This window comes from Kalmanozyma brasiliensis (genome assembly GCF_000497045.1).
Source record: "Kalmanozyma brasiliensis GHG001 unplaced genomic scaffold PSEUBRA_SCAF10, whole genome shotgun sequence".
Lineage (NCBI taxonomy): Eukaryota > Fungi > Basidiomycota > Ustilaginomycetes > Ustilaginales > Kalmanozyma > Kalmanozyma brasiliensis.
In genome coordinates this window covers 353972-376044 of record NW_015961949.1, presented here as the reverse complement: position 1 = coordinate 376044, position 22073 = coordinate 353972, and the positions used below count along the sequence as shown (strand labels likewise).

At 58.1% G+C, this 22073-nt stretch overlaps 6 protein-coding genes across 6 annotated transcripts; 2 read left to right on the top strand and 4 right to left on the bottom strand.

Annotated features, from left to right (window-relative positions):
• Nucleotides 1–123: 123 nt before the first annotated feature.
• On the bottom strand, nucleotides 124–3212 carry PSEUBRA_000782 (uncharacterized protein; the record flags this gene model as incomplete). Its single annotated transcript, XM_016434075.1, has 2 exons — nucleotides 124–2816; nucleotides 2903–3212. 2 exons carry the CDS (start codon nucleotides 3210–3212, stop codon nucleotides 124–126), a joined length of 3003 nt encoding a protein of 1000 aa, XP_016294554.1.
• A 4183-nt stretch (nucleotides 3213–7395) lies between these two features.
• PSEUBRA_000781 (uncharacterized protein) lies at nucleotides 7396–7759 on the top strand (the record flags this gene model as incomplete). Its single annotated transcript, XM_016434096.1, has 2 exons — nucleotides 7396–7440; nucleotides 7568–7759. The coding sequence occupies 2 exons, from the start codon at nucleotides 7396–7398 to the stop codon at nucleotides 7757–7759; spliced, it is 237 nt and encodes a 78-aa protein (XP_016294553.1).
• A 437-nt stretch (nucleotides 7760–8196) lies between these two features.
• On the bottom strand, nucleotides 8197–9507 carry PSEUBRA_000780 (CRAL-TRIO domain protein; the record flags this gene model as incomplete). The annotated part of the gene is made up of 1 exon (XM_016434072.1): nucleotides 8197–9507. One exon carries the CDS (start codon nucleotides 9505–9507, stop codon nucleotides 8197–8199), a length of 1311 nt encoding a protein of 436 aa, XP_016294552.1.
• An 808-nt stretch (nucleotides 9508–10315) lies between these two features.
• Nucleotides 10316–17277, bottom strand: PSEUBRA_000779 (Aspartate/ornithine carbamoyltransferase, Asp/Orn-binding domain protein; the record flags this gene model as incomplete). Its single annotated transcript, XM_016434074.1, has 2 exons — nucleotides 10316–16977; nucleotides 17073–17277. 2 exons carry the CDS (start codon nucleotides 17275–17277, stop codon nucleotides 10316–10318), a joined length of 6867 nt encoding a protein of 2288 aa, XP_016294551.1.
• A 1936-nt stretch (nucleotides 17278–19213) lies between these two features.
• On the top strand, nucleotides 19214–20830 carry PSEUBRA_000778 (uncharacterized protein; the record flags this gene model as incomplete). The annotated part of the gene is made up of 2 exons (XM_059464449.1): nucleotides 19214–19695; nucleotides 19813–20830. The coding sequence occupies 2 exons, from the start codon at nucleotides 19214–19216 to the stop codon at nucleotides 20828–20830; spliced, it is 1500 nt and encodes a 499-aa protein (XP_059320919.1).
• Nucleotides 20831–21034: 204 nt separating this feature from the next.
• PSEUBRA_000777 (Inhibitor of growth protein, N-terminal) lies at nucleotides 21035–22045 on the bottom strand (the record flags this gene model as incomplete). Its single annotated transcript, XM_016434070.1, has 1 exon — nucleotides 21035–22045. The coding sequence occupies one exon, from the start codon at nucleotides 22043–22045 to the stop codon at nucleotides 21035–21037; it is 1011 nt and encodes a 336-aa protein (XP_016294549.1).
• Between the last annotated feature and the right edge of the window lie 28 nt (nucleotides 22046–22073).

Sequence of the window (22073 nt, the reverse complement as noted above, 5' to 3'; positions counted from 1 at the left end):
AGACCCCACCCAGCGTGTATCTGAGAGGGGGGAAAGAAGCGAAGGTCGTGACCGTTACAAGGTATAGTGTGGGTACAAGAAAACAAAAGAAAACGTCGGTAAAAAGCGACCCTGAAAATCCTTCTAGGGGACGGGGCTGAGGATGGTCGATTTGGTCTTCCTCGGCGACCTAGTCAAATCCCATGCCCTGCCACCTGCGCCGCCAAGATTGGCCATGCTGCGTTTGCTCTTGAGCGGGCTGCCTGGCATGATGAGGTTTGGGCGACTGGAGTTCTTGCGCACCTTCTTGGTTGGGCTACCTGGCACGCCACCGAACGCAAACGTCGAGCCGGGGCTATCCACGTCATCATCGCTTCCCATCGTGCCAGTAACGTTCGAGGCGGTGCGCGGACGAGGGGCGCTAAGGTCGTCATCAAACTCGTCTTCTTCGCCGGAGGAAGCGCCAAACCCACGCAAGGGCACTTTGTAGCTCCCACTCGGCGCCACAGCCGAACAGATCTCGTCCGCATCATCCATACCGTAGTTGACGAATGAGAGCGCCGAGAAGCCCTTGCTGCTGCTGGGGAGTGGAGGGAGGGGCGGCGACTTGGATTTGCCCGGTGAGCTGTTGGAGCGGGAAGGTGCGACGGAGGAGTGCGAGATGGTTCGTGCGCGTGTTGGTGATGCAGAGGTGGTCAGCTCCATGGTGAAGCCGGGCACCGAACCGATGGTGCTGCTGCGCGGCTTGAGCGTCGGACCACCCGCTGAGCTCGAACTGGAGGAGGACGAACCGGTGCTGCTGCCGCCCGTACCAGCGCTGAGGGTGATGCGTCGGTTCGAGGCGATCTTCCGCAACCCTTGCGCGGGTTGCTTGGACGGCGAAGGTGGGAGACCAGCCATGATCCCCCCGAGCGGACTGCGCAGGTGTGGGGTCGACTTCATCTTAGCTGGCGATCGAGGCGGGCTCAGGGGAGCGGAGAGCATGTTGGGCGCTTTCCGCGTGATGACCTGCCCACCCAGCTGCTTGCTCGCCGCTTGCTGCTGCTGAACAGCCTGGTTCTGCATCTGGAGGAACTGCAGTTGCTGCTGCTGGAGTTGTCGCATGCGCGTCTGCTGCAAGGCGAGGTGCTCCCTCGATGCGTCTGCCGGTGCCGATCGAGGCGTGCTAGATGCTGGCGGCACCAGTCCGGTCCCCGAGGCGCTGATGAGCTTGGCCGGCTCAAGCGTTGCCATGACTTGCTGCTGCTGCACCTGCTGCTGTCCGAAGGGGTTCTGAAGCTGCATAGGGTTAGCCGCGATCTGAGAGGCCAATGAAGGACTCGATTCGGAAGCCCGCAATCCTCCAACGATGGTGGCTCTCCTCGACATGAGCATTTGGTCCCCTCCAAGCGGCCCACTCGCACCAACAACGCCGCTCGCGGTCAAGGTCAGACCAAGCATGTTGCCGGCACTCGAACTACCGCTGATGCTGTTGTGTCGTGCCGGCGGGTAGACGGATGTGTAGCCTGACATGCCTTGCGAGGCCGCGTTGCCTGCACCGGCAAACAGAGTTGTGTCGTTCTGGTGGAGGAACTGCGGTGTGAAGATGCCCTGCTGCTGCTGTTGTGGTGACTGCTGAGCGAGGTGAAGGTTCGAGAATTGATTCTGGATCGAGGGCGCAAAGTTGGCCGAGTCTGCGGAGAGGGGCATGCCAGGTGACCTCTGGGTCAAGTCAGCGCCGGCGTAGCCAGTCAGGTAGGCTTGTGTCTGGAGGTGATGCGCCATCGTGCCTGGCGCAGGCTGCAGAGGGTGCTGCGGAGTGACCGGCGTGGGCAAGCCAGTGGATCCCATGCTGAGCTTTCGTGGCGAGTTGCCTTCCATGCCGTACAGCAGAGCAGCCTGGACAGACTTGGCGGCGCGCTCGCTCGCCTCCTGGCCAGCGAATTGCTGCGATGGAGCGACAAAGTCCTGGTAGACGCCGAGTCTCGCCGCCTGTTGTGCAACGTGAATCTGATGCAGCTGGGCGAGCCTTCGTCGTTGGCCTTCAGTCATGTCCTTCGGGTCGATGTTCGATTCTGCTGCGTTATTGACCGTTGGGGCGACTTCGACGACCTGAGCACCAAGAGCGGGAGAGTTGTCGGCGGAAAGTACGGCCACCGGCGAGGGAGCCAGAAGATCACGCTGCTCAGCTCGACGCTGGAACAATGCGGACTGCGGTGCGACGGACGAGCCGCTTGAGAGCTCCGATGCGAGAGGTGTGCTGTCTTTGCTGGAAGCGGTATGTGTGCCTTGCACGGCGGTGTCCTGAGCTGGGCTGCTCACAGCACTCGATCGGGAGCCGAGCTCGAGACCAAGGGCGTTGGAGTCGGGAATGCGGTCTTGTGGGTATCCGACATCGACTAGGTAGTCATTGATCAAGTTCTGGCTTCCAGCCGCTTCGAGCACCGGGTCGTCTCGTTGCAGCAGAGGTGCTGAGATGGATGATCGTAGGGCTCGTGCAGGTGCTCCGAGAAGACCGGGCATTCCGGACGTCGGTGGTGGGTTGAGGGTCTCGAAGCCGACCGGGTTGGATGCGCCTGGCGAAGTATGGGAGTCGGATCGCTCGATGTTGATCGAGAAGCTCGGCATATCGGGTCCTCGTCGAGCAGCTTTGGAAGTGATGTTCTGTGTTTGGCCGTACCAGATTCCTTCGGGAGAGTCGACGTCCGAGTCAAAGAGACCGCCCATCACTTCGGGGCCGTGGTTCCAGCCGGGAAGGTTAATGGTGGTGGTGCCCATATTGGGACTGCTCGAGTTGGACATGTCCTCGTGGAAGAAGTCATCGACGTGTAGTGTCGAGGTAAATGTTGACTTGAGGTCTGTTGGCGGGCGTGAGAGGGAGGTCAGACGAAGTCAGTACGATGCACTGGTGCAGCTGCCTTCGAGGGGGAAGGTGTGTTCTTACCGATCGAGTGCTCGACGAGGTTGGAGAGGTAATCATCAGCACTGTTGAGCCCTATGATCTTGGACTCTGCTGTGTTGGACCAGGTCAGCATGGGAGGAGAGACAATGTCGAAGCCATCCGTCAAGCTGGCGAAGCTGTCCTGACGGTGAAGACTGTCGTGTGTGTTCATGATGGTCGGACCTTTAGGGGTGTTGTTGTGTGATGAGCCGTTAAGCCAGTCAGACACGCTGTCGGAAGTAACGAGGTTGTTGTGCGAGTTGTGTCGGCTTCCTAGCGTCTTGCCACTTGGTGTGATTACGCTGGTTGTCATTGTGTTGCTCGCCAGACAGCAGAAGTCAGCGTCCTCGATTCACACCCTGCACTGATGGGTCGCAACCGATGAGTGCGAGCTGACTCTCGGTGATCTGAGAAGATGCTGTTGTGTCGACGCTTGGCAGAGCGTGAAGACCAGATGTGTGTCGCAATCGCTGTATAGACGTGATTGGACGGTTCTTGTGCCCGAGGTCGGAGACGAGCTGGGGTGATGGTCGAATGATGACAGTGACTATGGTTGTCAACACGAATGAGGTCCTTTAGGATGCGATGACGAGAGTATAAGATGGGTGATGGTGAGATAGGGTCAAAGCGGATGAGGTAGGTGTGTGAGAAGGTGATGATGGCTTCGAAGTGGACGTGTGAGCGCGGTGACCCATCAAGGTTTGTCTGGATGAGACAAGGAGGGAGCGGAAAAAGTGAAACGGACGTGCAGAAGCGAAGGAGATTGGAGTATGTAGTCCAGCAGTAAGAGGGCGATGGCAGATTCAAGCGGAGAAAGGGCCTGGATCGACAGGCAAAGAGGACAGAGGAACTGCAGGGCTGTCTCGGGTTGACAGCTTGCCGAAGGAGGTCAGGGGAGAAGTTAAGTTTCCTCTGACGCCTCGCTGGAGGACGCAGTTGGCGGGCTTCAATTTGCGCTTTTGGTTCTGATCTCAGAGGCAGCGGATGGCGGCTGCTAAATCGAGCGAGTCAGTTGAGCATTCGCCTCAGTCGAGCTCAATGGACAGCATGGTGCGCCCTGTCCAGAGCGACACGGAGCGGACTATGGTCGGTGAAACTGATTGCGAGGTGTTGCCCCGATAGAGCCAGTTTGGCGCAGTCCCCGCTTCTCACTGAGAGATGGAGTCGCTCAGGGACCGAAAAGCCCGCTGCTGCAAGTCCTATCGGTTGTGTTGACGGAGGGTGGCAACGCAACGCAACGCAAGGCGAGTCAAGTGTGCGGCTCAGCAGCTTGGGAACCGAGGCGAGGACAAGGGGCGGATCTGCAATGCAGCAACTAAGTTACCGACTGTAGTCGCTGCTAGTAGAGTTGAGTGTGCAGGACCCGACGGAATGTCGGACGGGTGTCTGCAGAACGCAACACCTCGTGTACCTCTGCAAGGGAGACGAAAGATCGACAGTCTATCAACCCGAGGCCACGGGTACCCACTCGGTTAGATCGAGCCTAGTTACCGTAATCGCCTGCGTAGCCTGTGTTTACGTCTCTCCTTGCCTGCCAAACTAGCGGAAAATCGGCCTTTGAATCCTCGTTTTAAGGCCCGAAGTTTTATTTTAATTAAAGGCCATTGTGGGCAAGCGAGATTGCTTTGATTTGCATCGTCTACGATGACCCCTTGGCGGACCAACGTTGCTCCTCCATCATTTCTTTTGGTCATGATGCAAGGTAATCGCCACCCGCGCTTTCTCGAAAATCTGCTTCCCACAACCCCGCTTTCAGCAACAGCAAAGCGGACAATGGACCCTTGCGGCTCGTTGCGGCTGCGTGATTGACCCGCACAAGCTAGCCGCTCTCTCTCGCGGAGTAGGAAGCACCTCCCCATTGGATGTATAAGGATCATGTTGGGCCTCACTATCTCGCAATGTTTGTGTGGCGGTACGAGGTGCCTTGTGGCGATGGTTCGAGCCAGCCCTGATTCTGCCTGAACCTGCTTTGTTGGTTTCGAAGCGAGCTTGAGCCTCCAACGGAAGCTCTTCTACTGAGACAACAGTCTGGAACAGTCGCGCCACGTATCTTCATAACCAGCCACGTTTGGTGACGGTATCTCGTGCTTCAAAGGACTGAGGGCCACTCAGATCGAACTGCCTTCAAGAGCTCAGAGTTCAGTTCTCCTTAGAACCGGATGACTGGTGCGGCCTTTGCTGCAGCATGCAGACTCCGCCATCTTGAGCTCAGACTCGCTTGTCCCGCGTCGAGTAAGGAGACAAAGCGTTCGACATGACCACTTTATCTATCTGTGCCGAGAACTTGGTCGGAGGGGTCGATGTGTTTTGCTGGTTCGGCCGCCATCATGTTTGAACCCCGTCTGAGAGGATTCGCGATGGCTCGACCTGACAAGCTCGGGGAAAAGGTGACACGACGTTGAACATCCTGACCTTTGCGCCTTGTTTGGCGACTCTCTGAGAGCTTGGGCTACCATAACGTTCGCACTTAAGCGATGAGACACTTTCCAGACTTGCTTTGTAGGGACGACTCAAGGCCTGTACTGAGACAGGTATTTCTATGCAGGGGCCAGATCCAGTCGATTGCAAGGTCCGTGGCCTCTCCGTTCCGACGGTCGCCTGACGCTGTGGCTCGACCGCCTGGAAAAGATGGTGAGGAAGCGATGCAGAACCACGCCATCCGCGGCCATTGAGCAATGGGTCAGCTCGGTAGGGCATGTGTCTCAAAGTGGAACAAGGTGTCACTGGCGGGACGTAGCTTGGAATCGCCAACCTAAATTTGCCTTTCCACGGCAGACGCTCCACCTTCGGTCTTGGGACCGCCCCTTGGGTGCTGGTCTGTCTTACCGAGGGCGGTCGCGACTACAGTGGGGGCAACAGCCAGGGGAAATGGCGTTTGTGGCGCGGTAGGAGCGAGTTTGAAGCTGAGTGCGCGGAGTGTCAATGCATGATCTACCCTACATCAGCCTGCAGTATCGTGCAGTGCTCGGCAGGTGCACTCCAGCCGTGGCGTGGAGCCACTCTCTAGGCTCGAGATGATGTCTCTGATGTGTGAATGGAGAACGAAGAGGTGTCGAAAAAAGCACTAAACTCTACTTGTTATTTCATCTCGGTGTTCTGCTTGTATTTGACTAATAGCACTTTTTGATATTGCCAATTAGACTCGCCTGCACTTTGACAGCTAGAGCGCTTGAGCGCTTAAGTGACAGATCAGCGCAGTGCATCGAAATTCGATTAATTAGCCGCACAAGGTGTCAATCTGCCCCCGTTGTTGCGCTCTCGCGCTCTCAGTCTTCAAGCCCTTCACTCGACTTTCGTTGAAGGCTGTCTCTGACCGGCAACTACATCTTGTTATTCTCTGAGTCAGACCCTCCATCCAGGCTCTCGTCGAAAGCCTCTTCCCGTGCAAGGTTCATCGAGTCCATGTCGCCTTCCCGCTGCCCATCTCCTCTCGCTTCACAACCGAGAAGCCACCGATCTTGAGCAGCCCATCCAAGCCATGAATCTCTGAGGTTGACCGGTCGCCAAGAACATTGAACCACTGAACTCGCCCTCGGCTCATAGTCTGGAGCGCCATCGCCAGCCCGACACGAATTTGTGGCTTGCAAGCATGTGCCCGTTCTGCTGCCTTGGAACGTTCTTTCTTTAGCGCGATAGGACGAAAGTCGGTGGTCTGGTTCTCTCTGCTCGAGGTCCGTTCCAAATTCGAGGCATCTGTTACCACACAACGTGCCTTGGTTCGCCGATCGTTCCACCCACGGGACGATCAGCACGAGTCCCGGGTGCTGGTTGCGACGGTCTCGCCGCGGTCATAGGCGCTCCAGCTGCCATGTGTGGTCGCTATCGTGCGGCGATAAGGCGGCTATTCGCGTGTCTTCGCAGTCTTTGGTCGGTTGGTTGGTTGGTTGGTTGGTTGGTTGGTTGGTTGGTTGGTTGGTTGGTTGGTTGGTGCAAGACCTCGTCTCTCTACTGACCGTGTCCAACCCCCTATCATGAAAGCCCGACTTAGGCCAACCTCGATCGACAAAGTCACTGTGATCATACGATCACGGCTGAGAGGACTCGGATCGACCCTGCAGTCTCATTCCGCAATGAAGTCATGCTGCGCAAAGTTGCGCCCCGAAAGCCTTAATTTGAGCGAGCCCCTGTCTAGGGGGGAGGGCGAATGACGCCGCCGACGATACTCAGCTGTCGCCGTTCGAAATCGTCAAACTCTGGGATAGGGGCCTAAATTGACGAAATCGGGATGTGATCCAATCGCGATACAAAAGAGGCGTGGCTGTCAGATCGTCATCAAATACGAGCAGCAAGAATCTTAAGCCGAAGCTCAGGCCAAAGCGCAAATCGGTTCCGAGTGGAATTCGAGACGTGATCACGCTTTCCGACTTCTCACACTTTCTTGACGTTCTGCTTCCCACCCATTGATCGCGACAACGGCACCACCTCGACAACCAAGAACCCCCTTCACATCCAGCTCGACCATCAGTTCCGCTCGCAGGACGAATCACGACTTCAACATGGCCTCGCTCTTCTCGCCTTTCCGCAACACATACCGATATCTCGTAGGTTTCATGCTCCCTGACAACGAAAGATCGGCTTCGATAGGCACCCTTCAGCACTCTTTCCTGTCGGCATAGCTAGGTTCTCTCATGCTGACACTCTTCCCTACTGCTTGTCACGGTATAACAGCAATATGCGGCACACGAGCACCCAGTGGTCTTCTTCTCGATCCTCATCGGCTCGGTTGGACCCGTGGCGGTGGTGACGGTACCACCCATTCGCAAAGCATACGGCTGGAAGCCTGCCGAGAAGGTGCCCACATCCTACCCTCTTCCGGCTCGCGCACGAGAAGAGATCTCGGCATACGGCGACGACGAGTAGACAAATCCGCACAGACCGCAATCGCAAGCCTTTATGACACACATTCGATATCGACGCAGTGACGCTGGTGAACAAAGGCCGGGGTTTGGCAAGCAGAGCATCGAAGGGGCATCGCAGAACATCATCGAGAGTACGTGACGGCAGATACTCCCTGGCGCTCAGCCCCGAGTCGCATTCAGTAGCTCGGTCCTTGCATGCCAACATCGGCTCTACGCAGCATCTGCGGACGCGGTCCTTGGGTCATCTGCCCAGCCTATCGTTCAAGTCCTCGGTGCACAATGTCGTCTCCTTCACAGGAAGCACCTGCACACAGCGCAACGAGCCCCACAAATATGCACATGGCAGAGGGGTGTCCATTGAAAAGCGACGACATGAGCAGAGATGAGCACGAGACAATGCAAAACTGACAAAAATGATCAAGCACGAACACATCCCTTTCACGCCTCGGCCGTGCGCACCAACCGTCGATCCCACGGTCCAACATCACTATTCCTGCACCCTCCTTGACACTCGCACTCTCCACCCAAACTCTTTGGCCAATCCTCCTTCCTGACATACTCCCAGATTCTCTCGTGATAGTCTGCGCCGGCGATATCGATCTTCTCCACCGTCGCCGTTGGCAGCCAACCTTTGATCCAGCTCCAAATCGTACTGAACATGTACGGTGCATTGATGATCTGCACCCTTCCGCTGAGTTCCGGGAAATTGTTGTCCAGGATGAAGAGCAGTTGTTGGAGCTGACCTTTCATGGACCAAAAGGTGCCCAGGCCCAAACCGGCGAGGTTGACAACCATCATGTTGTCATCTACCCATCGACCGGAGGCGACGGAGCACGCTTCGTAGCGATGACGAACGGCAAGTTCGAGTGTCACGGCAAAGTTGTGGATCACCCTCTCGGGAGTGGTCTTCTTGAAGACGGCGGTGCAATCCATGTTACCGAGGTCTTGGACGAAGATGGGGCGACCAAGACGATCCGTGCCGTGGAAGTACATGCACCAGCCGTGCGAAGCTACCTCGTCGCGCTCGGTAAAGTGGAAGTCCTTCACCAACTTGTCCAGTTGGACTTCTTTCTTCCACGCCTCGGCTTTGAGGTACATCGTCCGCGCGGCGGCGACGTTGAAACTTCGTGCGCGCAGGAAGCGCAGCAGCTGCGTCTCCTGGTACGACGGCGGTTGGCTCTCGGGATCATTCAGTGCGCCGTCTTGCTTGAGCAACGACGTTAGCTGGTGCAGCGCCTCGGTCTGGGCCGCCGTCAAGTTGCCTGGGTGTCCGGGAAGCGGCTGCGCATGCGGGCTGGCCAGGATGCGCTGCAAGGGCGAATCCTCCATCACCTCCGCTTTGGTCGTTCGCGATGCGGAAAAGACGTCCTCTCCATCCGACTTGAAGCTCCCTCGTCGCGATGCGGGTGCTGAAGGAGCGTGTAGCGATGATGTGCTTGCGTTGATCGGTGCGAGTGTTCCAGCGGCATTCTTCGTATCGAGCTTCGACATGCGCTCCGTGGTCTCGTCGACCGGCGTAGTGCCGAGAGGCGTGGCGCCGCCGGAGAGCGAGCCAGACGAGGCAGACTTGCCGGCGGAACGTGTGAATGATGCAAAGCGCTTGCTCAGCGAAGAGGGTGTGAGGCTGCCTGATGAGGCCGCCTTATCAGGGGTGCTGCGAGTGGGTGCCCATGAAGCGTTGCGGTTGAACGGCGGTGTTACAGGCTCTGATGTGCCCGACGACGTGGACGAGTCTGTCGATGGCGCCATCCTTACGATGTCAGCAGGAGAGTCGGTGCAGGGGTGTCGACCTCCTTGATGCTAGCCAAAGGTCGAAGTGGTTGCGGTCGGCGATGTCAAAGTTCGAGCCCAGCAGAGGCGTTCGTGTATGCTTGCGCCTAACCTCTTCTTGTGGTGTGAGGTATGCGCCGGATCGAAGGAGAGACCAGCTCTGATCGCTTTCGAAGCAATACGTGCAGAGACAGAGCGTTGATGATGGTGTCCGTGTCGGAAGGAACAAGCAAAGGGCCTAGGAGAGTCTTGCAGTTGCATGACTGTTGGGCGCCCACCGTGAGAAGGTCTGAGCGCTGTTCCTGACTGACTGACTGACCCTGCTCACACGATTCGACAACCCTCAGCTTGAATTTTCCGATCCTCGGCGCTCTGTACGCCGACCACGCAAGTCAGCTTAGGGTCTGCCAAATGACTGGGTCTGCTGCCTCGTTTTTTTCGACCTCCACACACTGCCACACCTACCGCACCGCTAGCCGGATAAGATGATCCGGCCCGACATGCTCTCTCTAACACATTCATCATGATCATGCATAGCAAAAGTCATCGCCCACGCAACACTAGTCCCGAGCTGCTTCACTGTTCACAACGGACTACAGACCTACGCAGATACGGATCATAAATCATCAATGCTTCTAACATTCTATACACAAGGAGGGAGGGCAAGTCAAACGGAACAGCTCTCTACAGAAGTAAGTCCTGTCGTTGTCTCGGCAGTCTCGATTCTGCCTTGACGACGGCTGAAATCCTACATCGAGGGGCAGTCCAGCCTGACGTCCGTTGGTGTCTATGCACGGTGGTGCAGCACCATGGCAAGCAGAGCCATGCGCAGGTACAGACCGTACTTGACCTGTCGCCACCAAGCCGCGCGAGGGTCGTACTCCAGATCGTCGGCCAGCTCGTTATTCTTGGGCAATGGGTGCAGGACGATCGTGCTCGACTTGCACTTGGCCAGCGTGGCGTTGTCCACCACGTAGCTGTCCTTGACCGCCTCGTACGAAGCCAAGTCCGGGAAGCGCTCCTTCTGCACACGCGTCACGTACAGCACGTCGGTGCGCGCCAGAATGTCGTCCGTGAGCACCGTCGACTCGTACTGCTTGATGCCCTTGCGAGCAACCGCTTGCTTGACGTCTTCGGGCATCTTGAGCGATTCAGGGCTGACGTAGTTGACCGTGACACCGTACAGGCACAGCAGCTGCACGAGACTGTGCACGGTGCGACCGTACTTGAGGTCACCCACCATGGTGATGGTGAGACCGGCGACCGTGCCCATCTCTTCTCGGATGGCGAACGTGTCGAGCAGCGCCTGAGTCGGGTGCTCGATCGACGACTCGCCGCCCGAGATGACGGGAACGGGAGAGTGCTTGGCAGCCAGGTGGACGCTGCCAGCGGCAGGGTGGCGCATCACCACAGCGTCGGCATAGCAACCGAGCGTGCGGATCGTGTCCGGGATCGACTCGCCCTTCTGCACCGACGACTTTTCGGGCTGCACTTTGACAACTTGACCGCCCAGTCGCAGCATGGCTGCCTCGAAGGAGCACGACGTTCGCGTCGACTCCTCGTAGAAGAGCGTCGCGAGCACGCGGCCGCGCAGCACATCGACCGAGCCCTGTCGCTCGACCATGACGCGCATCTCGGTGGCCACCGAGAAGAGGGCATGCAGGTCTTCACGCGTGAAGCTCTTGACCGACAGAATGTGTCGTCGTGCAAAGGTGGGGTGGTAGAGCACCGAGCGGATCGAGGGAGCAGGTGCCACCGTCAGGGCTGTCGACTCGTTGGCGAAAGCAGCCATCAAGCTGCCGCTGCGAGGCTGGCCTGGCTCCGTGGATCCCAGAACAGGGGACTTGAGACCGAGCGACAGGGGCGTTGGCGAAGTGGGAGCGTCCTGAGCCGCGGTCACGCCTGAGCCAGAAGCGGCACCAGCGGTGGCGGCAGAGAACGAGACGCGTCGACCCGACGACTTGGCCTGCTTGGCGACGGTGGCGACGCTGCTGACGTTGCTGCCGAGCGAAACATCTGAGAGAACCTCGCCATCGACGAACACGGTCTTGCCCTTGAGCGTGACACGGTTGATCGAGCCCACCGTAGCGCGCGACTCGAGCGGCGACCAGTAGTCGCGGCGAACAAAGGCGGTCGGTCGGTCAATCTCGATCTCGACCTGTGTGTTGGCTTGAGCCTGAACGCCAAAGATCTCCTTGGGCTTGGTGTACAGCCTCAACAGAATGTCGTCCAGGGTCAGTCGGTGCTCGTTGACGGCGTCGAGGAGCAGCAAGAGGGTCTCCTCAATACCTGACTGAGGAGCGGGCACCTCGCCGATCTCCTTGGCGAGCTGGTATGGAGTGCTGCCAATCGAGAACATGTCAATGTCATCGAGGTGCTCCCACAGCACCTTCTGGTCAGCAGCCGAGGGCAGGCACGTGGCCTGCGGGTACATCTCGGTGGTGAAGAAGAGCGCGTAGACAGCGACATCGCACGTCACCTGCAGACCCTTGGCCTTACCCAGGGCGATGAGCTGGATGTCGTCGCGCGAAAGCACGTTGGTGACGTGGATCGAGCGGTTGTTCAGGCTAGCCAGCAAGAGCACCGAGGCGAGGTCGGTGTTGCGAGCGTCAGTGACGATGGGTCGGTCCGCAGGCCACGAAGCAAAGTGAGAGGCGATGGTCGCAGCCTTGCTCACGTTGGAACCCAGGCCGTTGAACGAGATGAGGAGCGAGCGAGCACTGTCGGCAAGCTGGTCAATCGACTCGTGGTTGTCGGCAGTAGCAGAAACACCGAGCGAGACGTCGCAGTGAGCACCACCAGCGATCTTGGACTCGGCAGCGGCGAGCGATGCGGCATCGACGACGCTCGACGAAACACCAGCGGGCATCACCTGGACGATGGTGAAACCACCAGCAATCGAAGCGCGGGTAATGGCAGCAAGCTCGTCCGCGCTCACCTTGCCATCAGCGATGCTGGGCACGAAGGCGTTGACGTTGATGAGACCAGGCAGAGTGAAGGCAGTGTGGCTTGTCTTGAAGTCGACAGGCGAAATGTCGAAGCTCGAGCCGGCTTTGCGGTGACGAGCAAGAGCCTCGACGAACAGCTTGGCGTTCTTGACGTTGGTGATGAGCGGGATGGAGCGGTCGATCGCCAATCGACGGGCACGGTAGCCCATCGAGGTGAACGACACGGGTCGTCGGTATTTGTTCTTGCTTGGCAGCGAGATGAAGAGCGACGACAGACCCTGGGTCAAGTGCGTCAGCAGCGAGTACGATGCCTTGGCGGGGTCCTCGAACGTGGACTCGTCGTCCTCGGGAAGCGCCTCGAGGTGGATGACGGGGATGCCCTGCTCCGAGTAGAAGTCGGCCGAGCCGGAAGAACCGTACAGGGTGAAGCCTAGCTGGTGCAGGGTGCGGACAGAGGACAGCAGCTCCTGCTTCTCGCTGTAGGATCCGATACTGAGCAAGACGTTCTTGGTAGGAAGACGGATGCCGGAAGCAATCATAGCCTTGAGGTAGGCCTCGTACTTGTTGCGACCGAAACAGGCCACCTCACCGGTCGAGGCCATCTCGACACCGAGGATGGGGTCAGCACCAGCAAGACGGCTGAAACTAAATTGAGGCACCTTGACACCGACGTAGTCGCGGGGCAAGTCCACGGTGGGGTACGGCTCGACGGGCAGGTCGAGCATCAAGTCGGTGGCCATCTGGATGGCATCGACACCGGTGACCTTGCTGACGAAGGGGAAGGATCGCGAAGCTCGGACATTGCACTCGATGACCTTGATGTCGTTGTCTTTGGCGATGAACTGAATGTTGAAAGGACCAGTGATGTGGAGCGAAGCACCAATCTTGGCCGTGGCGACCTCGATGCGACGAACAGTCTCCGGGTCCAGGTCCTGAGGAGGCAGGATCAGGGTAGCATCACCCGAGTGAACACCGGCGTTCTCGACGTGCTCCGAGATGTAGTGCATCATCATCTTGCCATCCTTGGCGACAGCGTCCATCTCGATCTCCTTGGCACCCTCGAGGTACTTGGTGATGACGACAGGGTGTTCGCGGTTGATGGCGGCGGCCTGCGACAGGTAGCTGTTGAGGTCCTCGGGCGAGTAGACCACGTTCATGGCGGCACCACTGAGAACGTAAGAGGGACGCACCAGGACAGGGTAGCCGAAACGGGCACAGGCGGACTGAGCCTCCTCGAAGCTGGTGAGCTCCTTCCACATGGGCTGGTCGACGCCGATCTTGTCGAGCATGCGCGAGAACTTGTATCGGTTTTCGGCCATGTCGATCATCTCGGGCGAGGTGCCGAGGATCTTGACGTTCTGACGGTGGAGCGGCAGCGCAATGTTGTTGGGGGTCTGACCACCCATCGACATGATGACACCCGAGGACTGCTCCGTGTCGTAGATGTCGAGCACCGTCTCGAGCGAGATGTTCTCAAAGTAGAGACGGTCGGCCTCGTCGTAGTCGGTCGAGACGGTCTCGGGGTTGTAGTTAACCATGATCGTCTTGAAGCCGCGCTGTCGGAGGGTTCGGATGGCTCGTACAGCACACCAGTCGAATTCGACGGACGAACCGATGCGGTAGACACCGGAGCCCAGTACCATGACACCCTTGTCGCTGAAGTTGACGTCGTGCTCGACAGCGTTGTAAGTGGTGTAGAGGTAGTTGGTGTACGCCGGGAACTCGGCGGCGACCGTGTCGATCTGCTTGACGAAGGGCATGATGGCATGCTCCTGACGCATCCTGCGGACGGCCAGCTCGGTCGAGTTGAGCGCCTTGGCCAATTGCTTGTCCGAGAAACCGAGCTGCTTGGCCTGACGAAGCATGGAAGGCGGGAAGCTGGCAGCGTTGTGGGTGGCAAACACCTTGTGCGCGTTCATAATGCGCATGAGCTTGCTGAGGAACCATCGATCGATGTTGCTCATCTGATGAATTTGGTCCACCGTGTAGCCCTTGGCCATGGCATTGGCGATGGCAAACATGCGCTTGTCGGTGGGGTTGATGAGCTCCTCGTCAATGTCCTCGTCCGGCACAACATCGTTCTGGCTGAATCCATCGTGAGCATAGTCGATGGATCGAATCGCCTTCTGGATCGATTCTTCGAAGGTTCGGCCGATGCTCATGACTTCACCGACACTCTTCATCGAAGAGCCAAGCTTGCTGCTGACGCGGACAAATTTGCGCAGATCCCATCGAGGGAACTTGACCACGACGTAGTCGAGCGAAGGCTCGAAGCAGGCGCTGGTCTCGCGCGTCACACTGTTGCGGATCTCGTTGAGGGGGATGTTGAGACCCAGCTTGGCAGCGATGAAGGCGAGCGGGTATCCGGTGGCCTTGGACGCGAGCGCCGAGGATCGCGACAGACGAGCGTTGACCTCGATGATGCAGTATTCGCGCTTGTGAGGGTTGAGAGCGTACTGAATGTTGCATTCACCGACGACACCGAGGTGACGAATGACGTTGACGGCGGTAGTTCGGAGCATGTTGTAGTCGTCGTCGCTGAGCGTCTGCGAGGGAGCAATGACGATCGAGTCACCCGTGTGGACACCCAGAGGGTCAAAGTTCTCCATGTTGCAGACGGTGATGCAGTTGTTTCGGCAATCACGAACGACCTCGTACTCGACCTCCTTCCAGCCCTTCATCGACTTTTCGACCAGGACTTGTGGGGAGTTGGCAAAGGCAGCGGAGCAGAGCTTGCGAAGCTCGTCGACGTTGTTGGCGAAACCCGAACCAAGACCACCGAGAGCGAAAGCAGCACGCACGATAACGGGGAAACCGATGGACTGAGCAGCGGCCAGGGCCTCGTCCCAGTTGTTGGCTGCCGCGGAAGGAGCGCACTTCTCTCCGATCTCCTCCATGGCCCTCGCGAAGAGGTCACGGTCTTCTGTGGTGATGATGGTCTCGATGGGAGTACCAAGGACCCTGACGCCCAACTTGGGCAGCTCGTCCTTGATCTTGATACCGACGTTGAGCGCGGTCTGACCGCCGAAGGTGCAGTAGATACCGTCGGGTCGCTCGTGCTCGATGACCTTGAGCACGAACTCTGGGGTGACGGGAAGGAAGTAGACCTTGTCGGCGAGACCAGATGAGGTCTGGATGGTAGCAATGTTGGGGTTGATGAGGACGGTGTAGATGCCTTCCTCCTTGAGCGCCTTGATAGCCTGCGAGCCCGAGTAGTCGAATTCACCGGCCTGACCGATACTGAGACCGCCGGAGCCGAGCACGAGCACCTTGCGCACGTGGACACGGGGAACGGCAGCAGCGTTGTCGGCAAGCAGACCACCGGTGAAGGCAACAGGGGGCAGGATGGTGGCTGGAGTAACGCCAGGGGCCGCCTTGACGGCAGCGCAGTCAACGACACTGCGAATGAAGACATCGAACAGGAACTCGGTGTCGCGAGGACCGGGCGTGCTCTCGGGGTGGAACTGGACACTGAAGAAGGGGCCTTCGGTGCAGTAGATACCCTCGTTCGTGTCGTCGTTGGCGTTGGCAAAGAGCGGCTTCCATCCGGCAGGGAGCGTGTCGGCGTTGACAGCGTAGCCGTGGTTCTGGGAGGTGATGTAGCATCGACCGCTGATCTGGTCGGTACAGGGGATGTTGTGACCACGGTTACCAAACTTGAGCTTCTCGGTCTGGGCACCGGCAGCGAGGGCGAGGAGCTGGTGGCCGAGACAGATACCGAAGATCGGGATCATGTTGGCACCCTTGAGCTTGAGAAGTTCACGGATGCGAGCGATGGTGGGGCCGCACGAGACGGGGTCACCGGGACCGTTGGAGATGAAGAGACCGTCGAAGGACTCGGCCTCGGCGAGGAAGTCGTAGTCCCAAGGGACAACCTTGAGCTCGACACCACGCGAGGTGAAGCATCGGATCTGGTTGTACTTCATACCGACGTCAAGGGCGAGGACGCGGATGGGACGGCCGGAAGGGTGGACGAGGGGAGCCTCGTATTTGCCGAGCGACTCGCCGGAAGCGGTGTTGGCAGGCGTGTAGAGCTGAGGCTTCTTGGAAGAGACACGGGCGACCAGGTTCTCAGCGTTGGGGTCGGCGAAAGGAAGGTCGACCACGGCTTTGCGCCAATCGCCGGCAGCAGCGGCATCAGCGATGGAGGCGCCAGACTGAGGCATGAGCATCTTGCCGAGCATGCTACCCTGGTTGCGAATCTTCTTGGTCAGGGCTCGGGTGTCGATGCCGTAGATAGCGGGGACGCCGCTCTCCTTGAGCCAGTCCGAGAGACCGGTCTGGGCGAGGTAGTGGCTGAACTCGTGGCTGTAGTACGACACGACGAGACCGGCCACGTGAATGCGGCTCGATTCGAAAGGAGAGGCGAGGAGCTTCTGGATGCTCTGCGCAGCCTCCTCTCGGCTAGGAACACCGTAGTTGCCGGCAAGAGGGAAAGTGAGGACGAGGATCTGACCCTCGTAGGAAGGGTCGGTGATGGACTCGACGTAGCCGACCATACCTGATGAGAGCGTATGCAGCGTGTCAGATTAGCAGCTGTCATGGTGTCACTCTTGCCCCGGAAGCAGGCAGAAATAGAAGCGGCTGGGAACTTACCAGTCTGGAAGACACATTCACCCGAGACGGACTTGCCTTCGGCACCGAAGCTGATACCTCGGTAAGCGGAGCCGTCGGCGAGTTCGAGAACCATCTCGGTGCTGTCCTCTTGACCCAGAGGAGGGCTAGTCGCGGGAGGGAAGAGGGCGACCTGGCCATTGACGGCCGAGGCGACTTGGCCTGCGCCCAGCGAAGGGGTGGCCATGATGAAGACTAGAATGGAAGAGAGTTGAAAGAAGGTGATAAACCTCGAACAGCAACGGGCTGATCAGAGTGAGGCTACTTTTTTTTGGAAAGGTCCGGGAATCGTGCGGGGTGGAAGTTCCGTCTAGGAGGAGTTGCTCTTGGAAAGAGAGAGAAATGGAGGATGGACGATGAACACAATCAAGGAAGGAGTATGAGATGTCGAAAGCAGTTGTCAGAAGTGACGGTGATTTGAGATTAGCAGATCAGATCGAGTTCTTGAACCTCGTTCGACCTCCTTCCTCTGTCTTGCGTTGTGTTGTGTGCTCGCTAAGAGAGAGAGGAAGGAAGGAGGAAGGGAGGAGGAAGAAGGAGGAAGAGAAGAAGCAAGATGGTGGGAGTGCCAGCCCACCGACTAAGCTCAGTCAGGTTCGAGGAGCGAGTGCATCTCGAGAAGAAAAATTTAATTTTGGATCGCTGTCCTCTTTCTCCGCTTTCAAGAGAGAGGTTCTGGCCCAATCACATCGAAGCCCCAAAGCACAGGAAAGCGGCATGACAAGGCTGATGCACGGGGCAGGCGGGCTCAATCGACGCTCGCTTAGGAAGATTTTTTTGACTGAGCAAACGGCGGAGTCTTCTTGAAAAAAATTTGAACTCTGCCGAGCGTCGCGGTGTTGCTTCTCTCTTGAACGCAGCTGGCTGGCTGGGCCACGCTTTAAGGCTCAAACCCCGCCAAACGCGACGGCCCAAGCTTGTCGCGCGAAAAGTCGCTCTTTCTCGGCAGACGACCTCTGGCTGTCGCGTAGAGCGATCTTCATCCTTCATCAAGGCGTGCAGCTTCAAGTCAGAGGTCTTCTCCCTCACACAGTCAATCCGAGCCGACTCGACAGTCTTGTCACCACAGGACTCGATGCTCGTTTCGGACGAACAGCCAGCGTGCCTAAACTGCGGTCGCCGGCCAACACTCGGACCGCGTCCTTTTGTCAAAAGTCAGACTGAGAGCTGCGCTTGTCTCCATTGTTTGAAATGCAGCGTACGTCCGTCTTCAACTTGATCTGCGAGCCTTCTGTGAAAGCGCTTGTCAAGGCGAGCGCTGAGAGGGAGCGATCCACACACGGCCTTGAGGCAAACGCTTGACATGCCACCGCTCGCAATGACCGGCACGCGACTCAGCAGAGAATTTCAAATAGCCTGTCAAGCAGTGCTGCTGTTCTAGTCGCCATCGCCATTGGTCGGCCCATTGGCACCAGCCTAGCTTTGCTCTTCCTGACCAACTAAGCTCGACCTACCGGTTTGAGCTCGGAACTCAGGCTCGAGCAGTCCCTGCCTCGCTCCTGATCATGGGCTTTGTTCGTCGGTCTTCGAACCTGCCTTAGCACCATAAATGAGGCGTAGCGAGCGAACCGTGCTCAGCTCTGGTCAGGCTGGCCAACTAGCTCTTTCGGGTCGCGCCATTGCAATTGTGCTTGGTTCACATGCAGTAGCGCGTACAATGTCGTCCGCCTGACGTGCAGCCATGCTGAGAGAGGACGGACCTAGGATAGTCTCGGAAATCATCGACTCTTTGCCCCCACAGCGCCCCATCATCGAGGCTTAGCGGCAGCGGTCCGGAGTGCAGCAAGCTCTCGAGCGCAGCAATCTTCCACGTCCTGATAGTCGAGCCCGTGCGTGCACTCTCTAGGCTCATACGGTATGTATATATATCCGCTCCTTTGGTCCTGCGTGCCCTTGATACTCTCTTTGCGTTCCTTCTTGATCACTTCCGTCCCACCACCTCCCCAGCCTTTGCTTCGCTCGCCCCCGGTCCTTTCCCTCGGCGTCCTCGCAATCACTCTCTATCACTCTCTGTCCGTCCATCTTCGCTATATAGACCTGCGGTCACGGCTTCGAATACATTATTGCGCTGCTCTTGCGTTTCTCCAGAAACAGTCATGACCAGCCTCCCGCAACTGGACGCGATGCCGCGGCCACTCTCGCTTTCGCACACGGTCCAGCCCGACGACATGGTCTTTCTTTCTCGCGGACAAACCCGCTTGCAGCTAGCCAACGCCCTTTCGATTGCCCTTTATGCGCCACTGCATCGCCACGACCGAATCTGGCTCATGGCGAGTCAAGCCGAGGTTTTCCTCACCCTCGTCCTGTGTGCCGTCATGGTCTACAAGAAGAAGACGCTCGGAAGCTTCTGGATCATCACCAAGCGATCGACACCTTATGGCACCTTCTATGTCGCCAACGCCGTCTTCACCCTTGTTCTCGGCGTGATCGGGTATCTCATCGCATTCATGATCACCTTCGGCGTCGTCACTGCCTTTGATCGCGCTAACATCAGCTCTTTCGAGTACTTCTGGATCATCCCGCTCCCATGGTTGCCTTTGATCTTGGGCGGTTGGGTCAGTACGCATGGTTTCGCTGTGGGCTGTAGTCCGCGATCTCCCCTTTCGTACGCCAAACACATCTCCGCAACTCATCGCCCTAAATGGTACCATTTGCCCGTCATTAGATCGGCTATCCTTGCAAACATCGTCCTCGTCCTTCCTTGTGTTCTGCTGACCTGCAGCACCATCGGCCTTTGCGCCAAGGCTGGCAATTCGTACTATCGAGCAAGACACTTCGTCCGCCGAGCCTTGCCAACCGACATCCAGCACCAGATGAGCCTACATGTAGCTGGCAAAGCTAATTTCCTCAGTGATGCCGACCAGCTCGCGTCTGACGAACTCATCTTGCTGGCACGTCATGCTGCCGCCGGCTATTTCGAGGTCTACCGATACAGCTGCATCAACTTGGCCGTCTATGCCGCGTGCGCTTATGCACTCTTTATCCCAACGGCTGGCTACGGCATCCCCAACATCATGAGTCTTGTCGACCACACGTGCTCGCGTCAAGAAGCGCCGCTGCCGGCGTCCTACACGACCTATTTCCACAAGCTCTGGTTTCTGCTGACCCGGGGAAAGCCGACGGCCAAGGACGCTGCCTCTCAACGTAACCTAGCCACTTGGAAGATGACCATCCTCGCCAACATCTATGTGTGCTTGATGGTCGGTTGCGTGCCTGCTTTCGGCTTTCTGCCCATCTACATCATCACCTCAGGCTTCCCGCGTGGTGTGCTCGCCGGCAATCTCGCGCCTATGTGTCGAAAGAACTTGCTGGCTGTCAGCATCATCACCATTTGTTCGTGCACCACTGTCGCCATTTTTTGCACCGTCGCCACGCTCGACCCGCTCTTCCGCGCTGCTATTGGCCTCGACGTCATCCGCACGCAGGTGCCCATCGACATCAACGTCGACTTTGAAAGGGTCGAGTTTGAGGAGAGAGACATCGTCTTGTCGACGGAACAGACAGGCAAGCCAAGCTTCCCGGCTTCAGGCGAGGACGTTGAGGCAGATGGAAAACGCCCCCTCGCACTCACGCCGTCCGTGCGCAGCATCGAAAGCACATTCAAGGCTTCGGCGACCGCCGCAGACTTCTCCGACTCCTCGGTCGACACCCGCTCTGTCGTCGGGATGGCAGATGGTGAGAGTGCCGCTTCACATAAAGGCCATGCGGACAAGATCAAGCACGGCTCCTCCTACGAGTGACGCCTGGCGATGGCGGTTAGCTCCCTCTACACTCTCTTTGGAAATATGATCTTCCCGCCCCTTCCCTTCATCGCGTCGCTCTTTTCATACAATAGCACATTGCTTTAGTCTGGTCACAAAGTCTGATCGTCCACGGGGTATATTAGAAGTACAAGCACAATGATCCGAGAAGTGAGGAACGACCACAGCGATTGAAAGACCACCTCACTGCCTTCTGCGTTTGTTCTTGAGCTTGGCCAAACATTCGGAGCAGTACCACTTCTGCGGCAGCGGTTTGGTGACGCCGACGCATCCGATGTGGAACCACTCCTTGCAGTCCGGGTCGTTCTCTGCATTGTCGCAACCGATCATCTCGCCGAACGATACGCGCTGGCAGAAGCAGTAAGGTGTGTCGTCCTTCTCCTCTCCCTCCTCGCCTTCGCCGGGTTCGCCCTCGAAGCCTTCCATCCCTGCGAGGCCGCCGAACTCGGCGCTTTGCGAGAGGGCGGATCTTCCCGGTCCGCTGGCTGCTAGCGAGCCGCCTCGCGTCTTTCGCGCTCCAGCGCCGCGCATCGGCCCGCCCAACCCACGTTCTGGGGGAGCAGGCGATCCCGAGTCCACCGGCGTAGTCCGTCCACCGGCCCTCGCGCGTGCAGCAGCGCTCATCGGCGTACCTGGCGTCAACGGGCTGATGCCTGGCGACAACAGACTGTGCTTGCGCTTCAACCCCGCCAGCGGGCTGTCCAGCTCCACGGCTGGACTCTTCAACCCCGCCAACGCCGCAGGCAGCGCCGCCAAACTCGGCACCTGCGGCGTACCGATCGACGCCGTCGCCGAGTAGTTGCTCAGCACCGCCGGACTAATCTTGTTCATCTCCTCCTTGAGATGCTTGTGATGCGCATGGATGGCACGCCACAGTCGAACACTGAGCGCTTCTTTTTGGGAAGACCACTCGTCTGCCCGCGCATAGTCCGTACGGATCTTGTCCGCGAGCTTTTCGGCTTTCACCCGGTCCGCTTCGGATAGGTTGGTCGATGGGGAGGGTCCGGATTTGTAGAGGAGGTCGCGAAGTTGCGCTTCGCGAGCGGAAATCTTCGGAAGAAGGTCTTGGATCTTGGCATCTTTGTGCTCGATTTCCTTAATCATGTGCGACACCTCGGCGGGGAGGTTGTCGAGGTTCGAAATGAATTCGGTTGCGATGGCGGCGATCTCGGCTGGATCTTCGATGTGACCCATGGTGACGAGAGAAGCGGCTGGCGCTGGG